The following is a 25,827-nucleotide window of genomic DNA, read 5'->3' as shown; positions in this document are numbered from 1 at the left end:
CCACTGCAGTGCCCTGAAAGCGTTGCAGTGTTCAATGTGTTTTTTTTATTATTATTTTACACGTCTAGTTCCGTAGGACCAGACTGGGGAGCAAATCTGCAAGGTTATTGAACTTGTCAGTACATAAAATTACCACATAAAAGTAATAACAAATAAAATAAAATGTTTATGAACCAAAAAAGGCAAGCGATAAGTTTATGTAAACGCAATCGACAATATAATACAGGATCAGCTTAATTTTTTTGTAATGTGTGTAGCTGTCAATGCGTCAGGTCGGAGCTACGGTTGGAATGAGTTGTGATGTGGGTATATTATTTCATACTCGCATGGCGTCCGTAACCGAGGCAACCGAAGTGTTTGGGAGTTTCAAGAGGCACCGCATCGTACATTTGTAATGCGTACAAGGAAGCTTGAAAAACGTAATCCGCTAAGTCAGAAAGCGGACGAAGGTCTGTGTTGAGTGATGGTGACGGACTGACGTCCATTCAAGATGATTGTGTGTGTGTGACAGCTACACAAGTCAGTGCAGAGCTGGATGTCGCACTTGCGAACCCTGTCAGCACCAAAGCAGCATGAATGGGGCTCCATAAGCCGGGAACTTCAGAGCTAGCTAGAATTCCAAAACCACTCACCAACGATTCAAATCCCCGTAACAGCAAAACGTTATTTTTAAGTTTGATAAGTCTTACGAGGCGTGTTTTTTAAGTAAGTACCGTTTTGAAACTAAAAAAGACCTGCTAAGATATCTCAATAATTTTACTTTTACATCAAAGCCTGTACCTTAATCTACAAACTGACGCCATTACAGTCTGATTCTTCCTTATATACATTGTGTACTGAGTGTTGCTTCCGATAATCGTGAGTACCGCCGACTGTGAAGTACGGGCTGTTATAAGATTTCTTAGTGCTAAAGGCCTGAAAGCGATCGATATTAGCCGGCCGCGGTGGTCTAGCGGTTCTAGGCGCGCAGTCCGGAACCGGGGGACTGCTACGGTCGCAGGTTCGAATCCTGCCTCGGGCATGCATGTGTGTGATGTCATTAGGTTGGTCAGGTTTAAGTAGTTGTAAGTTCTAGGGGACTGATGACCTTAGAAGTTAAGTTCCATAGTGCTCAGAGCCATTTGAACCATTTCAACAACGCTATGACAAGTGTCTCAATATTGACGGAAATTATGTAGAGAAGTAATTTAAGGTACAGGCTTTCATGTGAAAATAAAATTATTGAGATACCTTAGCACGTCTTTTTTTTAATTTCAAAACGGTACTTACTTAAAAAACACGCCTCGTGTGTCACACTGTTTCCAGTTACTGGCTGAGTTGTCCCAGGAGTGAAATACTGCAGGGTTACCGTGATGATTTTGGAAGCGCTGTCGTGATATTCCATGACCCGATGGTTAGCATGCAAGGCTGCATTACTGCCAAGGATTATGTGACCATTTTCGCTGACCAGGTCGATCGCATGTTCCACTGTTAGTTCCTAAATGGTGCTGCTGTGTTGTAAGACGACAGGGCCCCTCTTCACACAGCTCACATCGTCCTGGACTGGTTTTGTGAACACAAGGATGAATTGTAGCGTCTGCCGTGGCCGCCACAGTCACCAGGTGTCAACATTATTGAGCGTTTGCGGTCTACATCCGACAAAAGGCTGCTTGGTCCGTGTCATTGTTTCCTCAACCTGCCATTGTTACGCAGGAAGCATTATATACGAGGGTAAGCCAATTATTATCCGCAAAATAGTTATAAAAGTTTATTGTAATCAATAGGAAAATTACAAGAACATCATTTTTCGACATAGTCTCCTTGCGTTACAACGCTCTTAGTCCATCGTTGTACAAGCTTGCTGATGCCCCCATAAAAGAAGGTTCTCTGTTGAGATGCGAGCCAGGAATGCACCGCTTCTTTCACTGATTCGTCCGAGACAAATCGACGGCCCCTTAATGCCTGTTTGAATGGACCAAACAAGTGACAGTCAGAGGGGACAATATCGGGACTATATGATCCAGTACTTCAAATTTAAGTTTCTGGAGCGTTTCAGAAGTGTGGACAGCAGTATGCGGACGGGCATTGTCGTGCAACAACACAACACCTTTTGACAGCAATCCTCGGCGTTTGCTTCGCATTACAGCCTTTAGCTTGGCAGTAAGCATCTCATTGTAACGTACACTGTTTATTGTTGTGCCCCTTTCCCCATAATGTTCCAGTAACGGACACTGTGCGTCCCAAAAAACCGTAAGCATCAGTTTTCCTGCGGACGGTTGGCTCTTGAACTTTTTCTTGGACGGCGAATTTGGATGTTTCCATTCCATACTCTGCCCTTTACTCTCCGGCTCGTAATGATGGATCCATGTTTCGTCACCAGTAATGATCCTGTCTAAGAAGTTGTCCCCTTCGTTACCATAGATACCCAAATGTTTTTGCAGATGTCCAAGCGCGTTTGTTTATGCGACTGTGTGAGTTTTTTTGGGACCCATCTTGCACAAACCTTATGAAACCCAAGTCTGTTGTGGATGATTTCGTAGGCCGAAAAATGCTTCAAATGGCTCTTTAGCACTATGGGACTTATCATCTGAGGTCATCAGTCCCCTAGACTTAGAACTACTTAAACCTAACTAACCTAAGAACATCACACACATCCATGCCCGAGGCAAAATTCCAACCTGCAACCGTAGCAGCAGCGCGGTTCCGGAATGAAGCGCCTAGAACCGCTCGGCCACAACGGGCGGCACGTAGGCAGAACCGTGGCTAATTTGCAGTCAACAGTTAATCGTCTGTCTAAGAGAATCATTTCACGTGAACGCTCAATGGTTTCTATTTGTGGCGGTAAACGGCCGTCCGGTTCCTTCGTCGTGCGTAACACTTGTGCAACCACTTGGGAATTTTATTTTTCAATCCATTCGTAGACACTCCGTAGTGGCAAAACGCTGTTACCGTACTGTACCGAAAGTCTTCGATGAATTTCGGCCCCTGATACACCTTCCGACCACAAAAAACGGATCACTGAACGTTGCTCTGCTTTGGTTCAAATAGACAGCGGAGCAGCCATGATTAACAGCAAGGCAGCGATAACGAAACTAACCTAGCAGCTTGAAAATTGCAAAGATATAACAACAAATAAACAAAGCATGCGTCATCAACGTAAAACAACAGTACTACCAAAATAAACAAAAATATAACTAAATCGCCGATAATAATTGACTTACCCTCGTAAGATACCCTTCAAAACCAAACAGCACCTGTAGTTATCTACTCCGAGACGACTGGAAACTGCTTTGAATGCCAATGGCGCTTCGTACACCGTACCAGGCACGGTAATGTGTTGTGGAGTTTCCATATCTTTGTCCACCGCTGTAATTCTCACTGCCACGCGCAACTAATGTACTATTCCACGCCACTCACGTGAGACACGCTTTGTTGTTGTTGTTGTTGTTGTTGTTGTTGTTGTTCTATTGGTGAAGGTCGGTCTTTCCTGTTCGCAGGGGACCGCCTCCTGGACATCCCCTGCAAAGTGTGCGGCGACCGCAGCTCCGGCAAGCACTACGGCATCTACAGCTGTGACGGTGAGCGCCTCACCCTGCACCTGCTCATCTTGCTCTCTCATACTTACTATAAAAATAAAAAGGCCTTCCCAAAAGCGTAGGCCGGAAATTATCGTTTTGTCGGTAAACTCAGTACTTTCACATGTGGAACTAATGGCCAATAATGACTTTTTAGTTCTTGTTCAGAGTGGTGCATGCATTAGACTGGCGATGGATAGTCCACTGGCATGACTGAACTCAGGCTTCCACGTCACCTGGCCACAGCCGAGGCCTACGAGAAAGACTGGCGCGGGGCGTACGTCACGAACGTAGGCCTGTGCTCGCTCGCTCAAATCAGCTGACAAACTACTTTTCTACACCTGTTAACTCGTAACTAGGCGGATCCGTACAAACTAAAACTGAATCTTCTGCTGGAATCCGCTATTATGCAATCTTACTGTTATTAGTCCTATAATGATGAGAAGTCCATGGGCCTACTTATAATTTGTTACGGCTGAACTGCCGTAAAATAAAATAAAATAAAATCATACTAAAATGATCAGTTGCATAAGGCACCACTTCCAACATGTAATGACTACTGTTAAGCAGAAGAGACTAAATGTTATTAACAAGCCGTTATACCATTTATACACTCCTGGAAATTGAAATAAGAACACCGTGAATTCGTTGTCCCAGGAAGGGGAAACTTTATTGACACATTCCTGGGGTCAGATACATCACATGATCACACTGACAGAACCACAGGCACATAGACACAGGCAACAGAGCATGCACAATGTCGGCACTAGTACAGTGTATATCCACCTTTCGCAGCAATGCAGGCTGCTATTCTCCCATGGAGACGATCGTAGAGATGCTGGATGTAGTCCTGTGGAACGGATTGCCATGCCATTTCCACCTGGCGCCTCAGTTGGACCAGCGTTCGTGCTGGACGTGCAGACCGCGTGAGACGACGCTTCATCCAGTCCCAAACATGCTCAATGGGGGACAGATCCGGAGATCTTGCTGGCCAGGGTAGTTGACTTACACCTTCTAGAGCACGTTGGGTGGCACGGGATACATGCGGACGTGCATTGTCCTGTTGGAACAGCAAGTTCCCTTGCCGGTCTAGGAATGGTAGAACGATGGGTTCGATGACGGTTTGGATGTACCGTGCACTATTCAGTGTCCCCTCGACGATCACCAGTGGTGTACGGCCAGTGTAGGAGATCGCTCCCCACACCATGATGCCGGGTGTTGGCCCTGTGTGCCTCGGTCGTATGCAGTCCTGATTGTGGCGCTCACCTGCACGGCGCCAAACACGCATACGACCATCATTGGCACCAAGGCAGAAGCGACTCTCATCGCTGAAGACGACACGTCTCCATTCGTCCCTCCATTCACGCCTGTCGCGACACCACTGGAGGCGGGCTGCACGATGTTGGGGCGTGAGCGGAAGACGGCCTAACGGTGTGCGGGACCGTAGCCCAGCTTCATGGAGACGGTTGCGAATGGTCCTCGCCGATACCCCAGGAGCAACAGTGTCCCTAATTTGCTGGGAAGTGGCGGTGCGGTCCCCTACGGCACTGCGTAGGATCCTACGGTCTTGGCGTGCATCCGCGCGTCGCTGCGGTCCGGTCCCAGGTCGACGGGCACGTGCACCTTCCGCCGACCACTGGCGACAACATCGATGTACTGTGGAGACCTCACGCCCCACGTGTTGAGCAATTCGGCGGTACGTCCACCCGGCCTCCCGCATGCCCACTATACGCCCTCGCTCAAAGTCCGTCAACTGCACGTACGGTTCACGTCCACGCTGTCGCGGCATGCTACCAGTGTTAAAGACTGCGATGGAGCTCCGTATGCCACGGCAAACTGGCTGACACTGACGGCGGCGGTGCACAAAAGCTGCGCAGCTAGCGCCATTCGACGGCCAACACCGCGGTTCCTGGTGTGTCCGCTGTGCCGTGCGTGTGATCATTGCTTGTACAGCCCTCTCGCAGTGTCCGGAGCAAGTATGGTGGGTCTGACACACCGGTGTCAATGTGTTCTTTTTTCCATTTCCAGGAGTGTATTTATCTCCCCGATGTTGTTCAATCTGTATATTGAGCAAGCAGTAAAGGAAACAAAAGAAAAATTCGGAGTAGGTATTAAAATTCATGGAGAAGAAATAAAAACTTTGAGGTTCGCCGATGACATTGTAATTCTGTCAGAGACAGCAAAGGACTTGGAAGAGCAGTTGAACGGAATGGACAGTGTCTTGAAAGGAGGATATAAGATGAACATCAACAAAAGCAAAACGAGGATAATGGAATGTAGTCAAATTAAATCGGGTGATGCTGAGGGGATTAGATTAGGAAATGAGACACTTAAAGTAGTAAAGGAGTTTTGCTATTTGGGGAGCAAAATAACTGATGATGGTCGAAGTAGAGAGGATATAAAATGTAGGCTGGCAATGGCAAGGAAAGCGTTTCTGAAGAAGAGAAATTTGTTAACATCGAGTATAGATTTATGTGTCAGGAAGTCATTTCTGAAAGTATTCGTATGGAGTGTAGCCATGTATGGAAGTGAAACATGGACGATAAATAGTTTGGACAAGAAGAGAATAGAAGCTTTCGAAATGTGGTGCTACAGAAGAATGCTGAAGATTAGATGGGTAGATCACATAACTAATGAGGAAGTATTGAATAGGATTGGGGAGAAGAGAAGTTTGTGGCACAACTTGACCAGAAGAAGGGATCGGTTGGTAGGACATGTTCTGAGGCATGAAGGGATCACCAATTTAGTATTGGAGGGCAGCGTGGAGGGTAAAAATCGTAGAGGGAGACCAAGAGATGAATACACAAAGCAGATTAAGAAGGATGTAGGTTGCAGTAGGTACTGGGAGATGAAAAAGCTTGCACAGGATAGAGTAGCATGGAGAGCTGCATCAAACCAGTCTCAGGACTGAAGACCACAACAACAACAACAACAACATCGAGTATTGATCTTAAATTAAATTTTGCTGTAGTACTGTTAATCATAACGACTTCATAATAGCAGATTCCAGTGGAATATTCAATTCTCGTTAGTACTTACACGCCCCGCTGCGAGTTAACAGGTTTAGAAACGCATTTTGTCTGCTGAGCTGAGCGAGCGAGCGAGTTCAGGACTACCTTCGCCGCGGCCTATCTTTCTCGTGGGCCTCGGCCACAGCTCTTGCACACACGTTGTTTATGAGAGTGCTTTCTGTACAGTATTCTTTGAAGTATCCGATAAACGTGCAAATTGATGACTACTTATTAACACGATCCAGCAGCACTCCGCGAATTCTACCGTGCGAATAATTCCTCGGCCAACTGTGTGTGACGTGAACAACCCACTTTCTTGTAAGTTTCTACTCATGGCAGTAATTTTTTTTTCAGTTACGAGTACGCCTGCCACAAAACTTTTTACTATACCTATGTCACCCTTCTTTGGCTCTACATTCTGCTGCAGAATACATTAAATACACGTCAACCGCTCCTCCTTCCCGCTCCCTTCTCTCTCTAAACCAGTTGTGTGTGTTTCGTCATTCGAGGTTTTTACACTGTGGAAAAAGCAACACCATGAAGAGTCATCAGATATCAGCCACCATATCCGGACAGAATAAGAAGTTTCAGTACAGTGGTTTCCTTCACCCATTCCTGTAGGCCGAATTGCGTGTCAGGATGTTATCCTACTTCAAATTGGCGTCAAATATTATGTAATTGCCGTAATTAATTATATGAAATGACTGACCTCAAATTTCTTATTTTAATTAGCTATATTAGGAGCAGACTACTTGGCATTTTCTGTAAGCACTCTAACGTATGACCACCTCCCACTGCTTTTTACAATTTTAAGGTTGTTTCTAACATTTTTTTACCGATTTTCTCACATTTATCGAGATTGCCAACCAAACACAAATACGAAAGTACTAGACTTTAAATGCTTAACAATTATCACAGTGTGATATTTTAACAAATACACTGATATCTCAAGTTTAACAATTAATTGCTGTTGTGGTCTTCAGTCCGGAGACTGGTTTGATGCAGCTCTCCATGTTACTCTATTCTGTGCGAGACTCTTCATCTCCGAATAACCACTGCAACCTACGTCTTCCAGAATCTCCTCACTGTATTCATCTCTTGGTCTCCCTCTATTGTATTTACCCTAACCCCCCCCCCCCCCCCAACACTTCCCTCAGATACTATATTGGTCACCCCTTGATGTATCAAAATGTGCCACAAATTTCTTGCCTCCTCTGTTCCACTCAGTACCTCCTCATTAGTTACGTGATCTACTCATCTAATCTTCATCATTCTTCAGTAACACCACATTTTAAACACTTCTGTTCTCTTCTTATCTAAACAGTTTATCGTTCGTGATATACTTCCATATATGGCTACACTCCAGACAAATACTTTCAGAAAAGACTTCCTAGCACTTAAATCTGTATTCGATGTTAATAAATTTCTCTTCTTCAGAAATAGTTTTCTTGCCATTACCAGTCTACATTTTATATCCTCTCTACTTCGGCCGTCATCTTTTTTTTTTTTTTTCTCTACCCAAATCGCAAAACTCATCCACTACTTTAAGCGTCTTGTTTCCTAATCTAATTCCCTCAGCAACACCTGATTTAATTCGACTATAAGCCATTATCCTTGTTTTTCTTTTCTTGTTCATCTTGTATCCTCCTTTCAAGACTCTGTCCATTCCGTTCAAGTGCTCTTCCAGGTCCTCTGCTGTCTCTGACACTATTACAATGTCAACGGCAAACTATAAAGTTTTTATTTCGTAGCCCTGCACTTTAATTCCTGCTCCTAATTTTTCTTCAGTTTCCTTTACTGTTTGTGCAATGTACACATTGAATAACATCGGGAATAAGCTGCAACCCCGCCTCACTCTTCTCTCAACCACTCCTTCCGTTTCGTGCCTTTCGACTCTTACAATTGCCGTCTGGTTTCTATACAAGCTGTAAATCGCCTTTCGCTCCTTGTATTTTACCCCTGCTACCTTCAGAATTTCAAAGAGAGTATTCCAGTCAACATTGTCGACAGCTTTCTATAAGTCTACAAATGCTATAAACGTGGATTTGTCTTTCTTTAATCTATCTTCTAAGATAAGTCGTAGGGTAGTATTGTCTCGAGCGTTCCTATGATTCTCCGAAATCATAACTGATCACAACAGCATTTTGGAACCAAGACTTATTAAACAGATAGTTCGGAAATTTTCATACCTGCCAGCAACTGCTTTCTTTGAAATTGGAATTATTACAGCCTTGTTTAAGTCTAAGGGTATTTCGCCTGCCTCATACTTCTTCCACACCAGACGGGAGACTTTCTTGCGGTTGGCTCACTCAAGGCTATCAGTAGTCCTAACGGAATGTTGTCTACTGCCTAAGCTTTATTCTGTCAAATTCTTCTCATAGTATCATAGCTTCCATCTCACCTTCATCTGCATCCGCTGCCCTTTCTATAATATTGCCCTCAAGTACATCTCCCTTGTATAGACACTCTATATATTCCTTTCACCTTTCAGCTGGTTTTCCATTCATACAGCTGCTTGGTTTTTTATCCAAAGGCCTTTTTGACTTTTCTGTAGGCAGTATCTATCTTTCCCCTAGTGAAATATGCTTCTAAACCCTCACATTTGTCTTCTGGCCTTTCCTGCTTAGCCATTTTGCACTTATTGTCAACCTCATTTTTTAAACGTGTGTATTCCCTTCCTCCTACTTCACTTTCTGAATTTTTATATTTTCTCCGTTCATCAAAGAAATTCAATATCTCTTTGTTATTCAAGGATATCTGCTAGGCCTTGTCTATTTACCTACTTGTCCTCTGCTGCCTTCATTATTTCATTTCTTGAAGCTACCCATTCTCCTTCTACTGTATTTCTTTCCCTTGTTCTAGTCAACCGTTGCCTAATGGTCTCTCTGAAACTCTCAGCAACCTGTGGTTGATTCAACTTATCCAGGTCCCATCTCATTATTTTCCTATCGTTTTCCAATTTATTCAGTTTTAATCTACGGTTCATAACCAATCTACGGTTCAGTCAGAGTCAACATCTGCCCCTGCAAATGTCTTGCAATTTAAAATCAGGTTCCTAAATCTCTTTCTTACCATATACAATCAAGCTGAAACTTTCTATTGTCTCCAGGTCTTTTCCACGTATACAGTCTTCTTTTATGATTCTTAAACGAAGTATTAGCGATTATTTAATTATCCTCTGTGCGAAACTGTATTAGGCGTGTTCTTCATGCATTCCTTTCTCCCAGTCCATATTGATCTACTATTTTTCCTTCTCTTCCTTTTACTGCTATATAATTTCAGTCGCCCATGACTCTCAAATTTTGGTCTCCCATGAAAGGAGTATACTGGGGCACACTTGTATAAGACCGCAGACCCAGAGATACTGATTCTGGTCTGAGACTGCAGTGTTGGAGCAAGACAGCGCTTGGCGCTCAGTTGTAGGCAGCTGTCTGTGAGCGAAAGAGGATGGTCTGGGCGGTTTTGTGGTGTGCTGTGTGAAGCCACCAAGTGTTAGATTAATGTAGGTGTGTCAATATTGTTGAACTTGGAAGCAGAAGTCTTCATGCAAGCAAGGTAAACATGTTAAATGATTATGATTTCTGTTTTTGCCAGTACGTTAGTATAGATGAGTTGGCTGATAACCCGTAATTGTTGAGTGATCCCAGAATGTATGTAAACCGTTTTGATAAGAAGACTAGTTAGATATTTCACTTTGGAATGTGTCTAAGATTTGTTAACAGAGCTACATTTAGTTTAATGATTTGCATTTATGTTGGTCGTGTTTCCCTCACAGACAGCGCTCCCTTACTCCAACACTACAATCTCAGACCAGAAGCAGTATCTCTGGGTCTGCCCCAGTATACTCATTTCACCCTTAAGTATCTGAATAATTTCTTTTATCTCGTCATACATTTCTTCGATCTCTTCATTATCTGCGGAGTTAGTTGACATATAAACTTGTACTACCGTGTTGCTTGTGGGCTTCGTGTCTATTTTGGCTACAGTAATGCGTTCACTGTCCTGTTAGTGGTGGCTTTCCCGCATTTCTATTTTCTTATTCATTATTAAACCTACTGTTGCATTGCCCCTATTTGATTTTGTCTTTATAACCATGTATTCGCCTGACCATAAGTCCTGTATTCACCTGACCGAACTTCATTAATTCCCACTATATCTGACTTCAACCTATCCATTTCCATTTTTAAATTTTCTAACCTATCTGCCCGATTAAGGGATCTGACATTCCACGCTCCGATCTGTAAAATGCACAGTTTTGTTTCTCCTGTTGACGACATCTCGTGAGTAGTCCTCACCCGGAGATCCGTAGGGGACTATTTTACCTCCGTAGTATTTTACCCCCAGAGTCCGCCATCATCATTTAACCATACAGTAAAGCTGAATGCCCTCGCGAAAAATTACGACTGTAGTTTCCCCTTGCTTTCAGCCGTTCGCACTACCAGCGCAGCAAGGCCGTTTTGATTGATATCACAAGATCAGATCAGTCAATCATCTAGACCGTTGTTCCTGAATATACGGAAAGGGCTGATGACGCTCTTCAGGAACCACACGTTTGTCTGGTGTCTCAACAGATACCCTCCGTTGTGGTTGTACCTACGGTAGGGCTATCTGTATCGCTGAGGCATGCAAGCTGCTCATGGTTCCTTGTGTAGCACTTCTATATATTTCTTCCACGTTTGAGCTTTCCCTTTTCTGTTTAGTACTGGCGTGCAATAGCTTAGCGCTGGCTTGATATCAGGCTATTGATATTGACTGAGTTGCATTTCATTTCTCCAATGGTCACTTTAATTTCAGCCGGCCGTTGTGGCCAAGCGGTTCTAGGCGCTTCATTCCGGAACCGCGCGACCGCTACGGTCGCAGGTTCGAATCCTGCCTCGAGCATGGATGTGTGTGATGTCCTTAGGTTAGTTAGATGTAAGTAGTTCTAAGTTCTAGGCGACTGATGACCTCAGGTGTTAAGTCCCATAGTGCTCAGTGCCATTTTAACCATTTGAACTTTAATTTTCCTGTAGATCACATCTACCTTTCCCCTAGTTACGTATTCTTCTACATACTTGCATTTCTCGTTTAGTCATTCCTTCTTTTCCATTTTGCATTTGCCGTCAATCTCATTTTTAGACGTCTGTTTTTCCTTTTGCCTGCTTCATTTTCTACATTTTTACATTCGCCCCTTTCGTCAATTATATTTAACATCTCGTACGTTACCCAAGAATTTTCATGGGCTTTGTCTTTTTACCTGTTGCATCCATTGCTACCTTCATTATTTTCTCTGTCGAAGCCATCCATTGATCTTCTACTGTCTTCCCTTTCCGACTGTTTCGGTCATTTTTTTTCTTTCTAATGCTGCTTCTGCAATTTTTAACAACCTCTCGTTCTTTCAGTTTATCCTGATCTCTCCTTCTTAATTTTCTACTTGTTTGCGATTTCTCGAGCATATGGCTCGCCGCCTTGGGAAACAGCATGACTACTGCGCCCACATATATGGCATTATACTGGTGCTTCTAGCCAAAACTGGCGACCATAGTCTAAAGTAATTGTTTTTTCAGAAAATTTAGTGCTGCTAAATATTTCGTGCACTTTATATATCTTTTCTGGGTGTATTCTGCAGAAAACTGACAGACTATTGCGACAAAATCCATCTATGCTGCCGGGAAAAAATGCAACGTCGTCAACAACAAGATCGTTTTATTAACAAGTAATGTGACAGACAGGAAATCCAGTATGAATATGACAACAATTTCATACCAAATGAAACGCACGCGTCACAGCAAATGGGGCCCAAACAGTTGCATCCATACGTTGTATATCCTCCCCTCTGGCTGCAACGTAGACGTGTATTCTTACATGCAAACTACCATAAAGATGCCGAATGGCATCCTGCGATAGACTGTCTCAAGCACCTTATACCTTTTATTACTATTTGATAATGGTTTCTGCAGGTTTTGGAGAACAAGTAAGTTCCCCCTTCACCCTACTGAGTAAGCGTTGGACTGGAGAGAGATCATGTGATCTTGCTGGTCAGGATAGTTGTTGTGCGCCACGAAGAGCAAGTTGCGTAACAACGGCCGTATGTGGATGTGCACTGTCCTGCTAGAAAAGCACTTCACCTTCCTGTCGAAGAAATGGCAGTAGCGCGGGGATAACAACCTGCGTTACGTATCGGGCACTAGTTACTTTACAGAAGAGATATATATCTTCTGCATCTCATATCGTTGTTTTGCAAGGCGTAAGTAGAGTATAAGAAGAATAATAGTGATCAGTTTTCTGATCTGCCTCTCAAATATGGATCAGACTAGATTTTTGCTATGATGCACCAGAATTATCACCGGTTTCTGCACTACTCTTGAAATACTTCATCTTGTTCTTCTCCAGAAATCTGGAGTATGCAGTGTAATCGGCCCAAAATGAGCGTAGAATCGGAAATTATTTCCTTTCACATTCTAATGCGCTTAGTGCCCGCCCGCCGTGCTGTAGCTGGGCACGAAGTGTGGGGCTCTTTGGCCGGCACGCGTAGGCAGCCACGGTTAGACATCCAGTTTAGATGGGCATCACTGGTATACATCGAAATGCTTAATTGGTAGCAGCAACCGTGTGTAAGTACAGATGCTGCCAGTCTTTTATTTCGTGGCAAACACTAGAATGATGAGATGTTGTGAGTACGAAGCCACCACTCAGTCACGAGGAAGGTGCAGACGTGTTCTGCAGCGGGCGGGCAGCCGCAGCAGTGTGATGTGTGTTGTGCTGCGCAGGCTGCTCGGGCTTCTTCAAGCGGTCGATCCACCGGAACCGCGTCTACACGTGCAAGGCGGCGGGCGAGCTGAAGGGCCGCTGCCCCATCGACAAGACGCACCGCAACCAGTGCCGCGCCTGCCGCCTCAACAAGTGCTTCCAGGCCGCCATGAACAAGGATGGTAAGTCGCCTGCCGCCTCAACAAGTGCTTCCAGGCCGCCATGAACAAGGATGGTAAGTTGCCTGCCACCTCAACAAGTGATTCCAGGCCGCCATGAACAAGGACAGTAAGTCGCCTGCCGCCTCAACAAGTGCTTCCAGGCCGCCATGAACAAGGATGGTAAGTCGCCTGCCGCCTCAACAAGTGCTTCCAGGCCGCCATGAACAAGGATGGTAAGTTGCCTGCCACCTCAACAAGTGATTCCAGGCCGCCATGAACAAGGACAGTAAGTCGCCTGCCGCCTCAACAAGTGCTTCCAGGCCGCCATGAACAAGGATGGTAAGTTGCCTGCCACCTCAACAAGTGATTCCAGGCCGCCATGAACAAGGACAGTAAGTCGCCTGCCGCCTCAACAAGTGCTTCCAGGCCGCCATGAACAAGGATGGTAAGTCGCCTGCCGCCTCAACAAGTGCTTCCAGGCCGCCATGAACAAGGATGGTAAGTCGCCGGCCGCATCAACAAGTGCTTCCAGGCCGCCATGAACAAGGATGGTAAGTCGTCTGCCGTCTCAGTAAGTGCTTTCAGGCAGCCATGAACAACAATGGTAAGTCGCCTTCCACCTCAACAAGGCCTCTGGCCGTCATGAACGAGAACAACAAGTCGCCTATCACCTCAACAAGTGCTTCCAGGCCGCCATGGACAAGGACGGTGAGTCGCCTGCGGCCTCAACAACTGCTACCGCTATACCATGAACAAGGACGGTGAGTCGCTGCCACCTCAACAAGTGCTTCTGGCTGCCATCAACAAATACGGTAAGTCGCTTTCCACATCAGCAAGTGCTTCCAGGCTAGCATGAAAAAGGACAGTAAGTCGTCTGTTACCTCAGCAACTGCTTCTGGCTGCCATGAGCAACGCTGGTAAGTCACCTGCCGCCTCTACAAGTGCTTCCAGGCTGCCATTAACAAGGATGGTAAATCGCCTACCACTGTAACAAGTGCTTCCTGGCCGCCATGAACGAGGACGGTGAGTCGGTCACAACCCCACTTTCCGAGCACTGAGATGGACGCATTGATACCAGGTCGTGATCCCTGGTTCATTGTTTCTCACGTTATAAAACAACGGTAACCGTCGACCTAAAATTCAATAGCGAAAATGGTCATGGCAAACTAATCTCGTGAACTTGTAACGTTCTTTACTCAATTTTATGCATGTTTGTCTGCCAATGAATATGAAATGCGTAATTTTTTTGTGATGTGTCGTTGAGCAAATAACTTAATCTGAAAAACCAATACGTAATGCCCATAATGAAATCAGTCCCTCTTAAATTTACCCAGTCTCGTGAGTACCGAGTTTTTTATGGCCCTGTTCAGTAAACTGACAAAACTACCTGCGCAAATAAACAGCGAAATAAATTTTCCTTATCTCTAGAGTCGCAACGCATGTAATATTGGTATTCTGTCCTCTCCACAGTAGGTATACAAAATATTCAATCTTGGCGCTGGGAAGTGCAATGCCGGCCGTAAAAAATCAGTAGATTATCTGATAAATGGATAACCTTGCAAATGTGTACTAAAAATATTGGATATTGGCTCAGCGCTGTGCAATGCTGCCCGCGTTCAAACTGTCACAAAAATTCTGATTCTGGCACATTCACATTTTTATTATGATTTTAAAACTATTTCTTTTAGAAAAATATTCATTAGATTTAAATAAACATGACATGGAAGAGGATGAGGTACTGATAAGGGGATATGCTAATACCAAATGCTTCAGTTTGAAAATTGTAATCAAAATAAAGTTTCTCGTTCACAAAATCTGATAAGAAACATTTGACATTAATTTCAAAATCAGTGAACTCCTCAACTAACTGTCGTAATTAAAAAGTACTTGGATTGTTACACGAGAAAAAGTCTGACATCGTTTGACAAAATAGATTCCAAAATTTAACTTCTCTGTACCAGGATTACAAAAACCTCAAAATATTACAAATTGGATACACCTAATCAAACTATACATTAAATCTGATGGAAAATACCTGGTTCCTACATTCAGGGATCACTATTGTAAAACTGAATGAAATCCGCAAGTCGCATTGCTGCATACTTAAAACTAAATATAGAAAATTTCATTACCTTACAAATTTGTTCCCGTTGCTTTCCCTTTGAGTTACAATATCAATTCATTACTCTTCTCTAATTTCCATGCACGATGGTCAATATTTGTCAACGATCAGTATCACTTCAAATCTTGATAATCTTATATCCTTACAAATTAATAATACACACTTTAAACTTTTATAGAAATAACTACGACCTAGCATTTACTGGCTCCCTGTGAGCGTAAACATCATTCATCACTTCGTTTTATAAAAGCTATATTATGCTACGTCCACAGAACTACATTCTCACAGCTAGCCAGCAGCTTTAAGTCTTATATTCTAGCTATGACACATTGCAACGTCGACTGCTACTGCGCTCCGCGCGCTCCTACTTACAATCGATTCTGACCCTCAGACAATATCTTTGGTTCAGTGGTGTCAAAGACACAATCTCTTCTACGTATGACAACTGTTTCAAGTCATTTTTCATGAATTATATTGCAAAATCGGTCTCCACGTACAAGTGGACCCGTCACAAACTTAAGGGGGTTACTTAACGGTGATTACATCTACATCTGCATCCATACTCCGCAAGCCACCTGACGGTGTGTGGCGGAGGGTACCCTGAGTACCTCTATCGGTTATCCCTTCTATTCCAGTCTCGTATTGTTCGTGGAAAGAAGGATTGTCTGTATGCTTCTGTGTGGGCTCTAATCTCTCTGATTTTATCCTCATGGTCTCTTCGCGAGATATACGTAGGAGGGAGCAATATACTGCTGGACTCTTCGGTGAAGGTATGTTCTCGAAACTTTAACAAAAGCCCGTACCGAGCTACTGAGCGTCTCTCTTGCAGAGTCTTCCACTGGAGTTTATCTATCATCTCCGTAACGCTTTCGCGATTACTAAATGATCCTGTAACGAAGCGCGCTGCTCTCCGTTGGATCTTCTCTATCTCTTCTATCAACCCTATCTGGTACGGATCCCACACTGCTGAGCAGTATTCAAGCAGTGGGCGAACAAGCGTGCTGTAACCTACTTCCTTTGTTTTCGGATTGCATTTCCTTAGGATTCTTCCAATGAATCTCAGTCTGGCATCTGCTTTACCAACGATCAACTTTATATGATCATTCCATTTTAAATCACTCCTAATGCCTACTCCCAGATAATTTATGGAATTAACTGCTTCCAGTTGCTGACCTGCTATTTTGTAGCTAAATGATAGGGATCTATCTTTCTATGTATTCGCAGCACATTACACTTGTCTACATTGAGATTCAATTGCCGTTTCCTGCACCATGCGTCAATTCGCTGCAGATCCTCCTGCATTTCAGTACAATTTTCCATTGTTACAACCTCTCGATACACCACAGCATCATCTGCAAAAAGCCTCAGTGAACTTCCGATGTCATCCACAAGGTCATTTATGTATATTGCGAACAGCAACGGTCCCATGACACTCCCCTGTGGCGCACCTGAAATCACTCTTACTTCAGAAGACTTCTCTCCATTGAGAATTAATTCAATGTATGGCTGCGCCATAAGAGTGAAATTAAAATTTACTGTACAATTCAAAAGCAATAAAACTGTACTCATATACTCACTCGGTACCTTTATTCTAACAAGCAAAAACCAGGATCAAGAAAGTTAAACAAACGTTTTCTTGAATTAAATGTTACCACAAGTATATTCTTGAATAATAAGTGTGTATGCATCGAGAAATGGATTCAGTTACTCCAAATACACTGTCACGTTAACCCATGCAACCTGTGTGACACTGTAAAGAAACTTGCCAGAAACACATGTTCAACAGCTGTCAAATTAGAACACTTCCGGACTATGGTTCTCAGCCAACCACAAGAAAGCACATTTATTACGGGTTTGCTCACACGCCGTGTGATAACAGTTTACAAATCTTTTCCTGCTAAAAAGTTATTTACTTATTACGTGGTAAATCAGAATCTGCGAAACATGGCAGATACACTGAATGAATGGGAGTAATTATGACTATTATTTTACTAAGGAGTACAAAAATAGTAGTGAGGAGGTGGAGCAAACTCTACATTAAGCTTACCATTGCGGTTGTTTAATAACCTGTGACTGTTTATTGAACGTAAATACATAAAACTCCAACCACTCACTTTTTTGAAATAGGTATTTATTCATTTTCGAACCTTTTCAGTCTCATCTTCAGATGGTGTACAGGAAGGTACATAGCTGTTTCAAGCTTAATGCTGGGTTCTGGCTCTGGGACAAGATGGAACATGCTTTAATACTTTGCCATGAGCATTGTTTATCTGACGATTTGGACCCAAAATTTAGTTTTGTATTTACTCACACAGTATGGGCGGCTGCTGTTAATATCCATCTCTTTACATCGTCTTGGTACCACATGTGTTACAGAATATGTATGGACGTACGCTGTGATTACAAAATTTCGCCAACATCCAGCCTGTGTATACAACTGTTACTAGTTACAAAGGTCTTTACACAAAGATACGGCATAGGCCTACGTTGCTCAGAGATATTATTTGTTTTTGTTTGCATGTACTAAATTCGATTTATGGTCAAATAATTTAACCAAAACTGACGTTAACATGAAAACAAAATAAATAAATTACGACAAGGACATATAATACAGTCAATTTACGAGCAAATACTTGAATCAAGGTTGGCATTAACATGAATGCTCAGGAATAAAATAATAGAGTTGTGGTATTTGCAATGAACTGCAGTTGTTTGTATGACCATGAACTTTATATATATAAATTTAAGAAGAAGAACAAAATTTCAAATGAACTGCTTGCTTATTTCTGTTCAACAAGAATATGGTCTTGGAATATTAGTAAACGCAGACTGTGTTTATTTCAGTTAGAGGCAACAAGTATAAAAGTTATAGCTTTTCTAATGAACTGCTTGAAATAGCTATGTAGCTTCCTGTATGCCATCTGAAGGTGAGACTGAAAAGATTCGAAAACCGGTTCATTGAATGAAAAAAAAAACTATTTCAAAAAACTGACTAGTTGCAGTTTTACGTATTTTCATTAAACACTCCATTTATATGTTGGCACTATTGCAACGATAATGTTGTCAAAGATCGATAAATTGCAATATTACGACTGAAACAACATTTCATTTCAAAGGGAAAACAAATACTGTAAGTACGTTACTTTTGAAACTGAGAGCTCGATCTGATTTCGCGATCTTTATTGAAGCAGGATCCAGAGACAGTTCAGTGACACATGCGCCTGGACCTCCGTGGAAAATAATGTCTCCAGATCCATTATACATGTGTTGGAGGTAATGATAGGACTCCAGAACTGTGGCAACTGTAAGGCGACTCTGATGTCGCGGGAATGCAGTACCAAAGTGAGCACAACATCCTACTCTGTGGCACCTGTGAAACAGTTTCAGTTCACTGAGTGACACGACACAGTTCAAGGCATATTCACGTCAGAGCACAGTCATCGAAACGTTCAAACTTGATACTGCGCACACGCATTGTTCCACAAGTGACCCCCTTGTTTGCATCCGCGTAAACTGTTTTAGTTCATCCACGAATAAAAGCAGAAAGTTCTGTTTACAGTTTACTGAATATTAGTAGCTGTCTCTCTGCAGGCCATACGGTACTGTGCACGGACCTTGCTGTGCACACATTGATTTAAATGTTTTCTCTGTGTCTTTACGCACGAAAACCAACACACCAACTGCGCCACTCGTCAACAATGAGCGTTCTTCTCGTCACTGGCCTAACACTCGATTATTCGGTTTCGATAGTCGAAAACAGGCTCTCATATTTCAAAGATGCACACAGATACATTGAAGCATATGTTATTGCAATATTTGAATCTATTTACATTTATTGCTGAACATAATAAAGGAAAAATATTTATATGGGCTCCCGAGAGGTATATTTTTATAACATATAGCAAACTCCGTTTTACTCATTTTAATGCGGAACCTAGACTGCAAGGTTAATTCTAAATAGGCATATTTATATGGCAAACTGCTGTTTACAGTACTTACAAAACATGTTGTATAGAGAGAATTCAATCGTGGTTGCAATAAAGATGGATTTATGAGTTCTTCATTTGCGACACATTTCGCCTGTATTGAAAGGCACCCGTAGACTGTCTATGAAAATTACAAACTCCGATACAAATGTAGTGGCCATATAAAAAAATTGTAAAAGCACAAAACCATGTAAAAGTTACAGGTCCTAAATTGCGTTTAGGTTCGGGGGATTAAAGATTGTACTAGCTCCTATAGTATGCAATATAAAATTTAATACTTACCGAACTTTGGATACATAATGTTGACGTGAAATCAGAAATCAAACGCATAAAATTACACCCCGGAAAGAATGGGTAAAGTGCATGTATAGCGCTAAAATACGGAACAATGCCTATGGTGGCAATTTGTACCTAAAACAAGAACGACATTAGGTCTTATACAATATAACTGGCAATAGCCATGAAAGAGAAACGGGTCAAAGCCTACCTTGTCGAGGTTTACAAAAATGTGGCAACACACTACAAGCCAATAATGGCAATAAATGATAACTCTCATATGGTAAGATCAAATGTGACTTTTAAGTACAGCTTCTGTCAACAGCACAAGTCATCCGGAGAAGGAAACCAACACTGTTAAAATATATAAGCTATGACTTTAGCCGGCCGGTGTGGCCGAGCAGTTCTAGGCGCTTTAGTCCGGAACCGCGTGACTGCTACGGTCGCAGGTTCGAATCCTGTCTCAGGCATGGATGTGTGTGATGTCCTTAGGTTAGTTAGGTTGGAGTAGTTCTAAGTTCTAGAGGACGGATGACCTCAGATGTTAAGTCCCATAGTGCTCAGAGCCATTTGAACCATTTGAACCATGATTTTATACAACAGGAGGAAGCAAACTGGGACCGATGGCCTTTGTAGTCTGGTCCGTTCAACCCCCACAAACCACCCAACCAGGAAGCAAACTGTCTGTATACCGTACGTCACATTTCAGTGCGTTACTTAAGCGTTAATCGCTAGAGGTAACGGCTTGGAAATTACCGACCGACCCATAATTACTGCATATAGAGAGGAAATCGACCGCCCTCACGTGCAAGGGTAGATTTCTCACATTTCGCAGTAAATGAAAAGGAAGCCAACAAATAAATGTTTCAGAGATTACTAACTTCCTCAGGAGTCTCTGCCATAGTATTCTTGGATCTGTTGCACGATCTTATGTTTTGTGTTCGTATGCAGAGGACTTGGGGTTGGGGGGGGGGGGGGGGGGGGGGTTGTCGTGGTTGCCGGTCCAGAGAACACGGTCGGTAGCCACCGCTGACAAACTGCTGTGTCGCGTACTGCTGCACGGTGACGACAAGTCACGTGAGTTCTGAACAGGGCCGCGGTTCGGCCCTTAGCGGCGTTGGCCGTCGGTGTCACCGTTCTCGTCATCCCACTGCGGAAGACTTGCGGGTTTCTTCAGAACCGATAGCCACGTAGATGCTGTTCAACTTGACGCGTTATTCTTCCCATTAAAGTTGTCAGCGTCCTTAATGTTACGTCACGCCTCCATGTTGCAGCACGTGACTGAGCGGAATCAACGTCGGCTAGTGGTGGTTGTGTGCCACACCCAGTTCACAGAAAATTGGAACTTAGGGACTGGTGGTTTAAGAAATCGGTGGCCTACGTGTCGGGAGATAGGAAGAGATAACGCAGTAACATTTCAGTTGTTAGATAAGAATTTCTTACTGTAATGAACAAAGTTGCCACACAGGCACAATTGTAGTTAAAAGTAATGATCTGTTCATCAAATGTAGGTTGCAAGTAAAAACCTTTACGACTCGGTTAAGCACAAATCAAAGAAGTACTAACTGGCGCCACCAGAGATATCACAGGCAGTCAGTGGTCGACAAGGGGCAGACCGTGAACACTGTTCAGAAAGCAGATACAAAAAATATTCAGGTGGTATGCTTGTAAAATTCACCACAATAATTTCTGTGTGGAATGGACAGTCGCTATTTCGTCAACAGTAACATAAGCAACCACCATAGAGCTGTCAAACACGTGAACTTATTTGTACCAGGCATGAACCAGCAACGTTTGAGAATTAAACATGCTTTTATTTATTGATTGGCAACTCCATGGAGTGTTCTGTGCACCACGACAAAATAGTGGATAGAATCGGAAGGAAAATCAGCATTGCCGGCCGATGTGGCCGAGCGGTCCTAGGCGCTTCAGTCCGAAACCACGCGGTTCTTACGGTCGCAGGTTCGAATCCTGCCTCGGCCATGAATGTGTGTGATGTCCTTAGGTTAGTTAGGTTTAATTAGTTCTAAGTTCTAGGGGACTGATGACCTCCGATGTTAAGTCTCATACTGCTCAGAGCCATTTGAGCCAGCCAAAATCAGCAGTGGCCGTATTTTGTTGTTTTATTGTCAGGAAAATCGATTTTCGGTCACTTAGTGACCATCCTCAGTGCTGTAATATACAATTAAAATTGGTAGGCACTGGAATCAAGCTATAACCACAAGCTTAGAGCGGTCACATAAACTGCTTATATACTGTGAGAGGACTTTGACCATAGATAAGGGACTTAGCAGTTTAGCAGTGGCCAGCGGAACTTCATCCCGGACGCGCACACTGGTTGTTATAAGTGTGCGCGTCCCCGCTGGCGCACCGCCAACGCCAAGCGATAAGTATGTTTACATAACAAAAGCGTTGCATCCTTGAACCTCCGGTTCTAGATGTACCCTTGTCCGGTTAGTGGCTGACGCTACAGAACTTTATTTATGGAAATATACAGTACAATCAGAAACAAATTTTACATATTCACATACACCTTTACCTTTAACCCAAATAAATACAGACTCATTTTGATTAATTTTTCTTTTGCTACGAGTATACAAGAGGAGATGTAGATTCATAAGCTGATTTACCAACATCTTTACTTCCAATTTCAAACATATGATAGGTACGATAAACTGTGAGTTTATGTAATCGCCCTAAGCTTGTGGTTATAGCTTGATACCAGTGCCTACCAATTTTAATTGCATATTACAGCACTGAGGATGGTCACTAAGTGACCGAAAATCGATTTTCCTGACAATAAAACAATAAAATACGGTCAATGCTGATTTTCCTTCCAATGCTTTTATTTATTTACAACTCGAATCATAACCCTCATAGGTGCTCATATATCAAACTAGATACAGGTGAACTACTCAAGATGTCTGTGGGAGGGAGGGAGTGGAACCGCTCCCCTTGTGAGTGAGCCACTCCCAGTCCCGCATGCGAATGCGGCGTCGTGCATTACACATGTAAGTAGGCTGTTTAGGTTTTTATGTTGATAACGGCACGTATGAAAATCGCTGCCTGCGCTGTGTGCAGTCTGTGGCTGGTTGGACTCATTGTTGGAATATTTGCTTGTGCAGTGTTGGGCAGTTGGATGTGGACACCACGTAGCGCTGGGCAGTTAGAGGTGAGCCGCCAACAGTGGTGGGTGTGAGGAGAGAGATGCCAGGGTTTTGAGCGGACGATCTGGACGTGTGTCCGTCAGAAAAAGGAAATTTGTTAGTTGGATGTCACAAAATTATATATATGTTATGATTTTTGAACGCTATTAAGGTACATACATTGTTTGTTCTCTATCCAAATCTTTCATTTGCTAACTATGCCTATCAGTAGTTAGTGCCTTCAGTAGTTGCAATCTTTTATTTAACAGTATTGCAGTAGTTCGAGTAACGAAGATTTTTGTGAGGTAAGTGATTCATGAAAGGTATAGGTTATTGTTAGTCAGGGCCATTCTTTTGTAGGGATTATTGAAAGTGAGATTGCGTTGCGCTAAAAATATTGTGTGCCAGTTTAGTGATGATCAAAATAAGCAAAGAGAGAACTGTCTGAGTACGTTCAATTTTTCTCAGCTGTTTGAAAATGGGACATTTCACACAGTACAGGGATTCTACACCACACCGATCGGCACTGCACCCGCTACCACATTGAGGTAATGCGTTCGTCGTTTGCTCCACACGCCATATAATTTGGGTTTTGTATCCAGAGAACCACACCGCACATCCCATAATCAACCGTACTGCAACGTGCTGTGCCGGGCATTGCCTCTGTCTACAGCACTGCATCATGCCGGGTACCCTTGCCGGTAAGGTTGGCGTAAGAAGACACCTGGAAAAGGAGGATCACACTCATTTAGATGTAAATTTCATTGATTTCGATATGTTATTCATTGATTTCACCATAAAACTGGCGTGAAAATTTAATGTCTTGCAGTATGAATGTCACCTGCTGCCATTTAGAAATCCTATGGAGACATTTAAGTTGTTGTTGTTGTTGTGGTCATCAGTCCTGAGACTGGTTTGATGCAGCTCTCCATGCTACTCTATCCTGTGCAAGCTTCTTCATCTCCCAGTACCTACGGCAACCTACATCCTTCTGAATCTGCTTAGTGTATTCATCTCTTGGTCTCCCCCTATGATTTTTACCCTCCACGCTGCCCTCCAATACTAAATTGGTGATCCCTTGATGCCTCAGAACATGTCCTACCAACCGATCCCTTCTTCTGGTCAAGTTGTGCCACAAACTTCTCTTCTCCCCAATCCTATTCAATACTTTCTCATTAGTTATGTGATCTACCCATCTAATCTTCAGCATTCTTCTGTAGCACCACATTTCAAAAGCTTCTATTCTCTTCTTGTCCAAACTATTTACCGTCCATGTTTCACTTCCATACATGGCTACACTCCATACGAATACTTTCAGAAATCACTTCCTGACACTTAAATCTATACTCGATGTTAACAAATTTCTCTTCTTCAGAAACGCTTTCCTTGCCATTGCCAGTCTACATTTTATATCCTCTCTACTTCGTCCATCATCAGTTATTTTGCTCCCCAAATAGCAAAACTCCTTTACTACTTTAAGTGTCTCATTTCCTAATCTAATACCCTCAGCATCACCCGACTTAACTCGACTACTTTCCAGTATCCTCGTTTTGCTTTTGTTGATGTTCATCTTATATCCTCCCTTCAAGACACCATCCATTCCGTTCAACTGCTCTTCCAAGTCCTTTGGTGGCTCTGACAGAATTACAATGTCATCGGCGAACCTCAAAGTTTTTATTTCTTCTCCATGGATTTTAATACCTACTCCAAATTTTTCTTTAAGTATGCACAGTAAACGGATAGTGAGGTGGGAACCCTCAGATGAAAAGCTCCATGACAAGGCCAAAAATGTCAGCTAAATAACAGGCTTGCGTACGGTGTCGGCAGCTGCTAGCCGTCTGTGCTACAAGGAGAACCGCAAGATTCAAACACACCGATCAGTCAGAACATTAGGACCACCGCCCTACCGTCGATGTAAGAAATAGAAGCGTCACGTTGCGACGAGTGAGGGTTCGTCAGTCAGAGACGCACGGTGCATGTAGTACCAGTGAGCGTAGAACGGGAAAGGCGCGCGATCTGAGTTTAACAGAGGGCGGATTGTGATGGCCTGGAGGCGCGGCACGAGCGTTTCGGAAACTCCACGACTTGCCGGGTGTCCGGGAAGTTCTGCGGTGAGTGTCTTCATCACGTGGAGAAACCAAGGGGGAAACACGTCCAGACGTCGTAGGGTAGGGAGGCCACCCCTCATTACAGATGTCGAACGTCGTAGGCTGGGCAGTCGGGTAAAACAGGACAGGCCGTGCGCTGTGCCGGAACTAACATTAGACTTTAATGCTGGGCAGAGTACAACTGTGTCTGAACTCACAAACTGCACCAAACACTCCTATATCTACATCTACATGGTTACTGTGCAATTCCCAATTAACTGCCTGGCAGAGGGTTGTTCGAACCATTTTCGTACTACTTCTCTACCATTCCACTCTCGAATGGCGCGTGGGGAAAAGGAACACCTAAATCTTTACTTTCGAGCTCTAATTTTTATTTTATTTTGATGATCATTTCTCACTACGTAGGTGGGTGTCAACAAAATATTTACGCATTCGGAAGAGAAAGTTGGTGATTGAATTTTCGTAAATAGATCTCGCCGCAAAGAAAACCGCCTTTGTTTCAGTGACTGCCACCCCAACTCGCGTATCATGTCAGTGACACTCTCACCCCTACTGCGCGATAACACGAACCGAGCTGCTCTTCTTTGCACTTTTTCAATGTCAAAAAATGGTTAAAATGGCTCTGAGCACTATGGGACTCAACTTCTGAGGTCATTACTCCCCTAGAACTTAGAACTACTTAAACCTAAGTGGCAATTAGCACGAAACAAAGAAAAGTGCGAGGTCATCCACAT

The 25,827-nt window shown here is 43.3% G+C and overlaps 1 protein-coding gene across 1 annotated transcript in view; it reads left to right on the top strand.

Moving 5' to 3' along the window:
* Nucleotides 1-25,827, top strand: part of LOC124597070 (protein tailless-like) — a 90,968-nt gene that overhangs the window by 13,734 nt on the left and 51,407 nt on the right. Inside the window, exons 2-3 of the mRNA XM_047135916.1 lie at nucleotides 3,477-3,557; nucleotides 13,315-13,476. Coding sequence (XP_046991872.1) covers nucleotides 3,477-3,557; nucleotides 13,315-13,476 — 243 coding nt within the window. The remainder of the gene's footprint in view (nucleotides 1-3,476; nucleotides 3,558-13,314; nucleotides 13,477-25,827) is intronic.

This window comes from Schistocerca americana, chromosome 1, assembly GCF_021461395.2.
Source record: "Schistocerca americana isolate TAMUIC-IGC-003095 chromosome 1, iqSchAmer2.1, whole genome shotgun sequence".
Taxonomy (NCBI): domain Eukaryota; kingdom Metazoa; phylum Arthropoda; class Insecta; order Orthoptera; family Acrididae; genus Schistocerca; species Schistocerca americana.
This window is presented reverse-complemented; position numbering and strand designations above follow the sequence as displayed.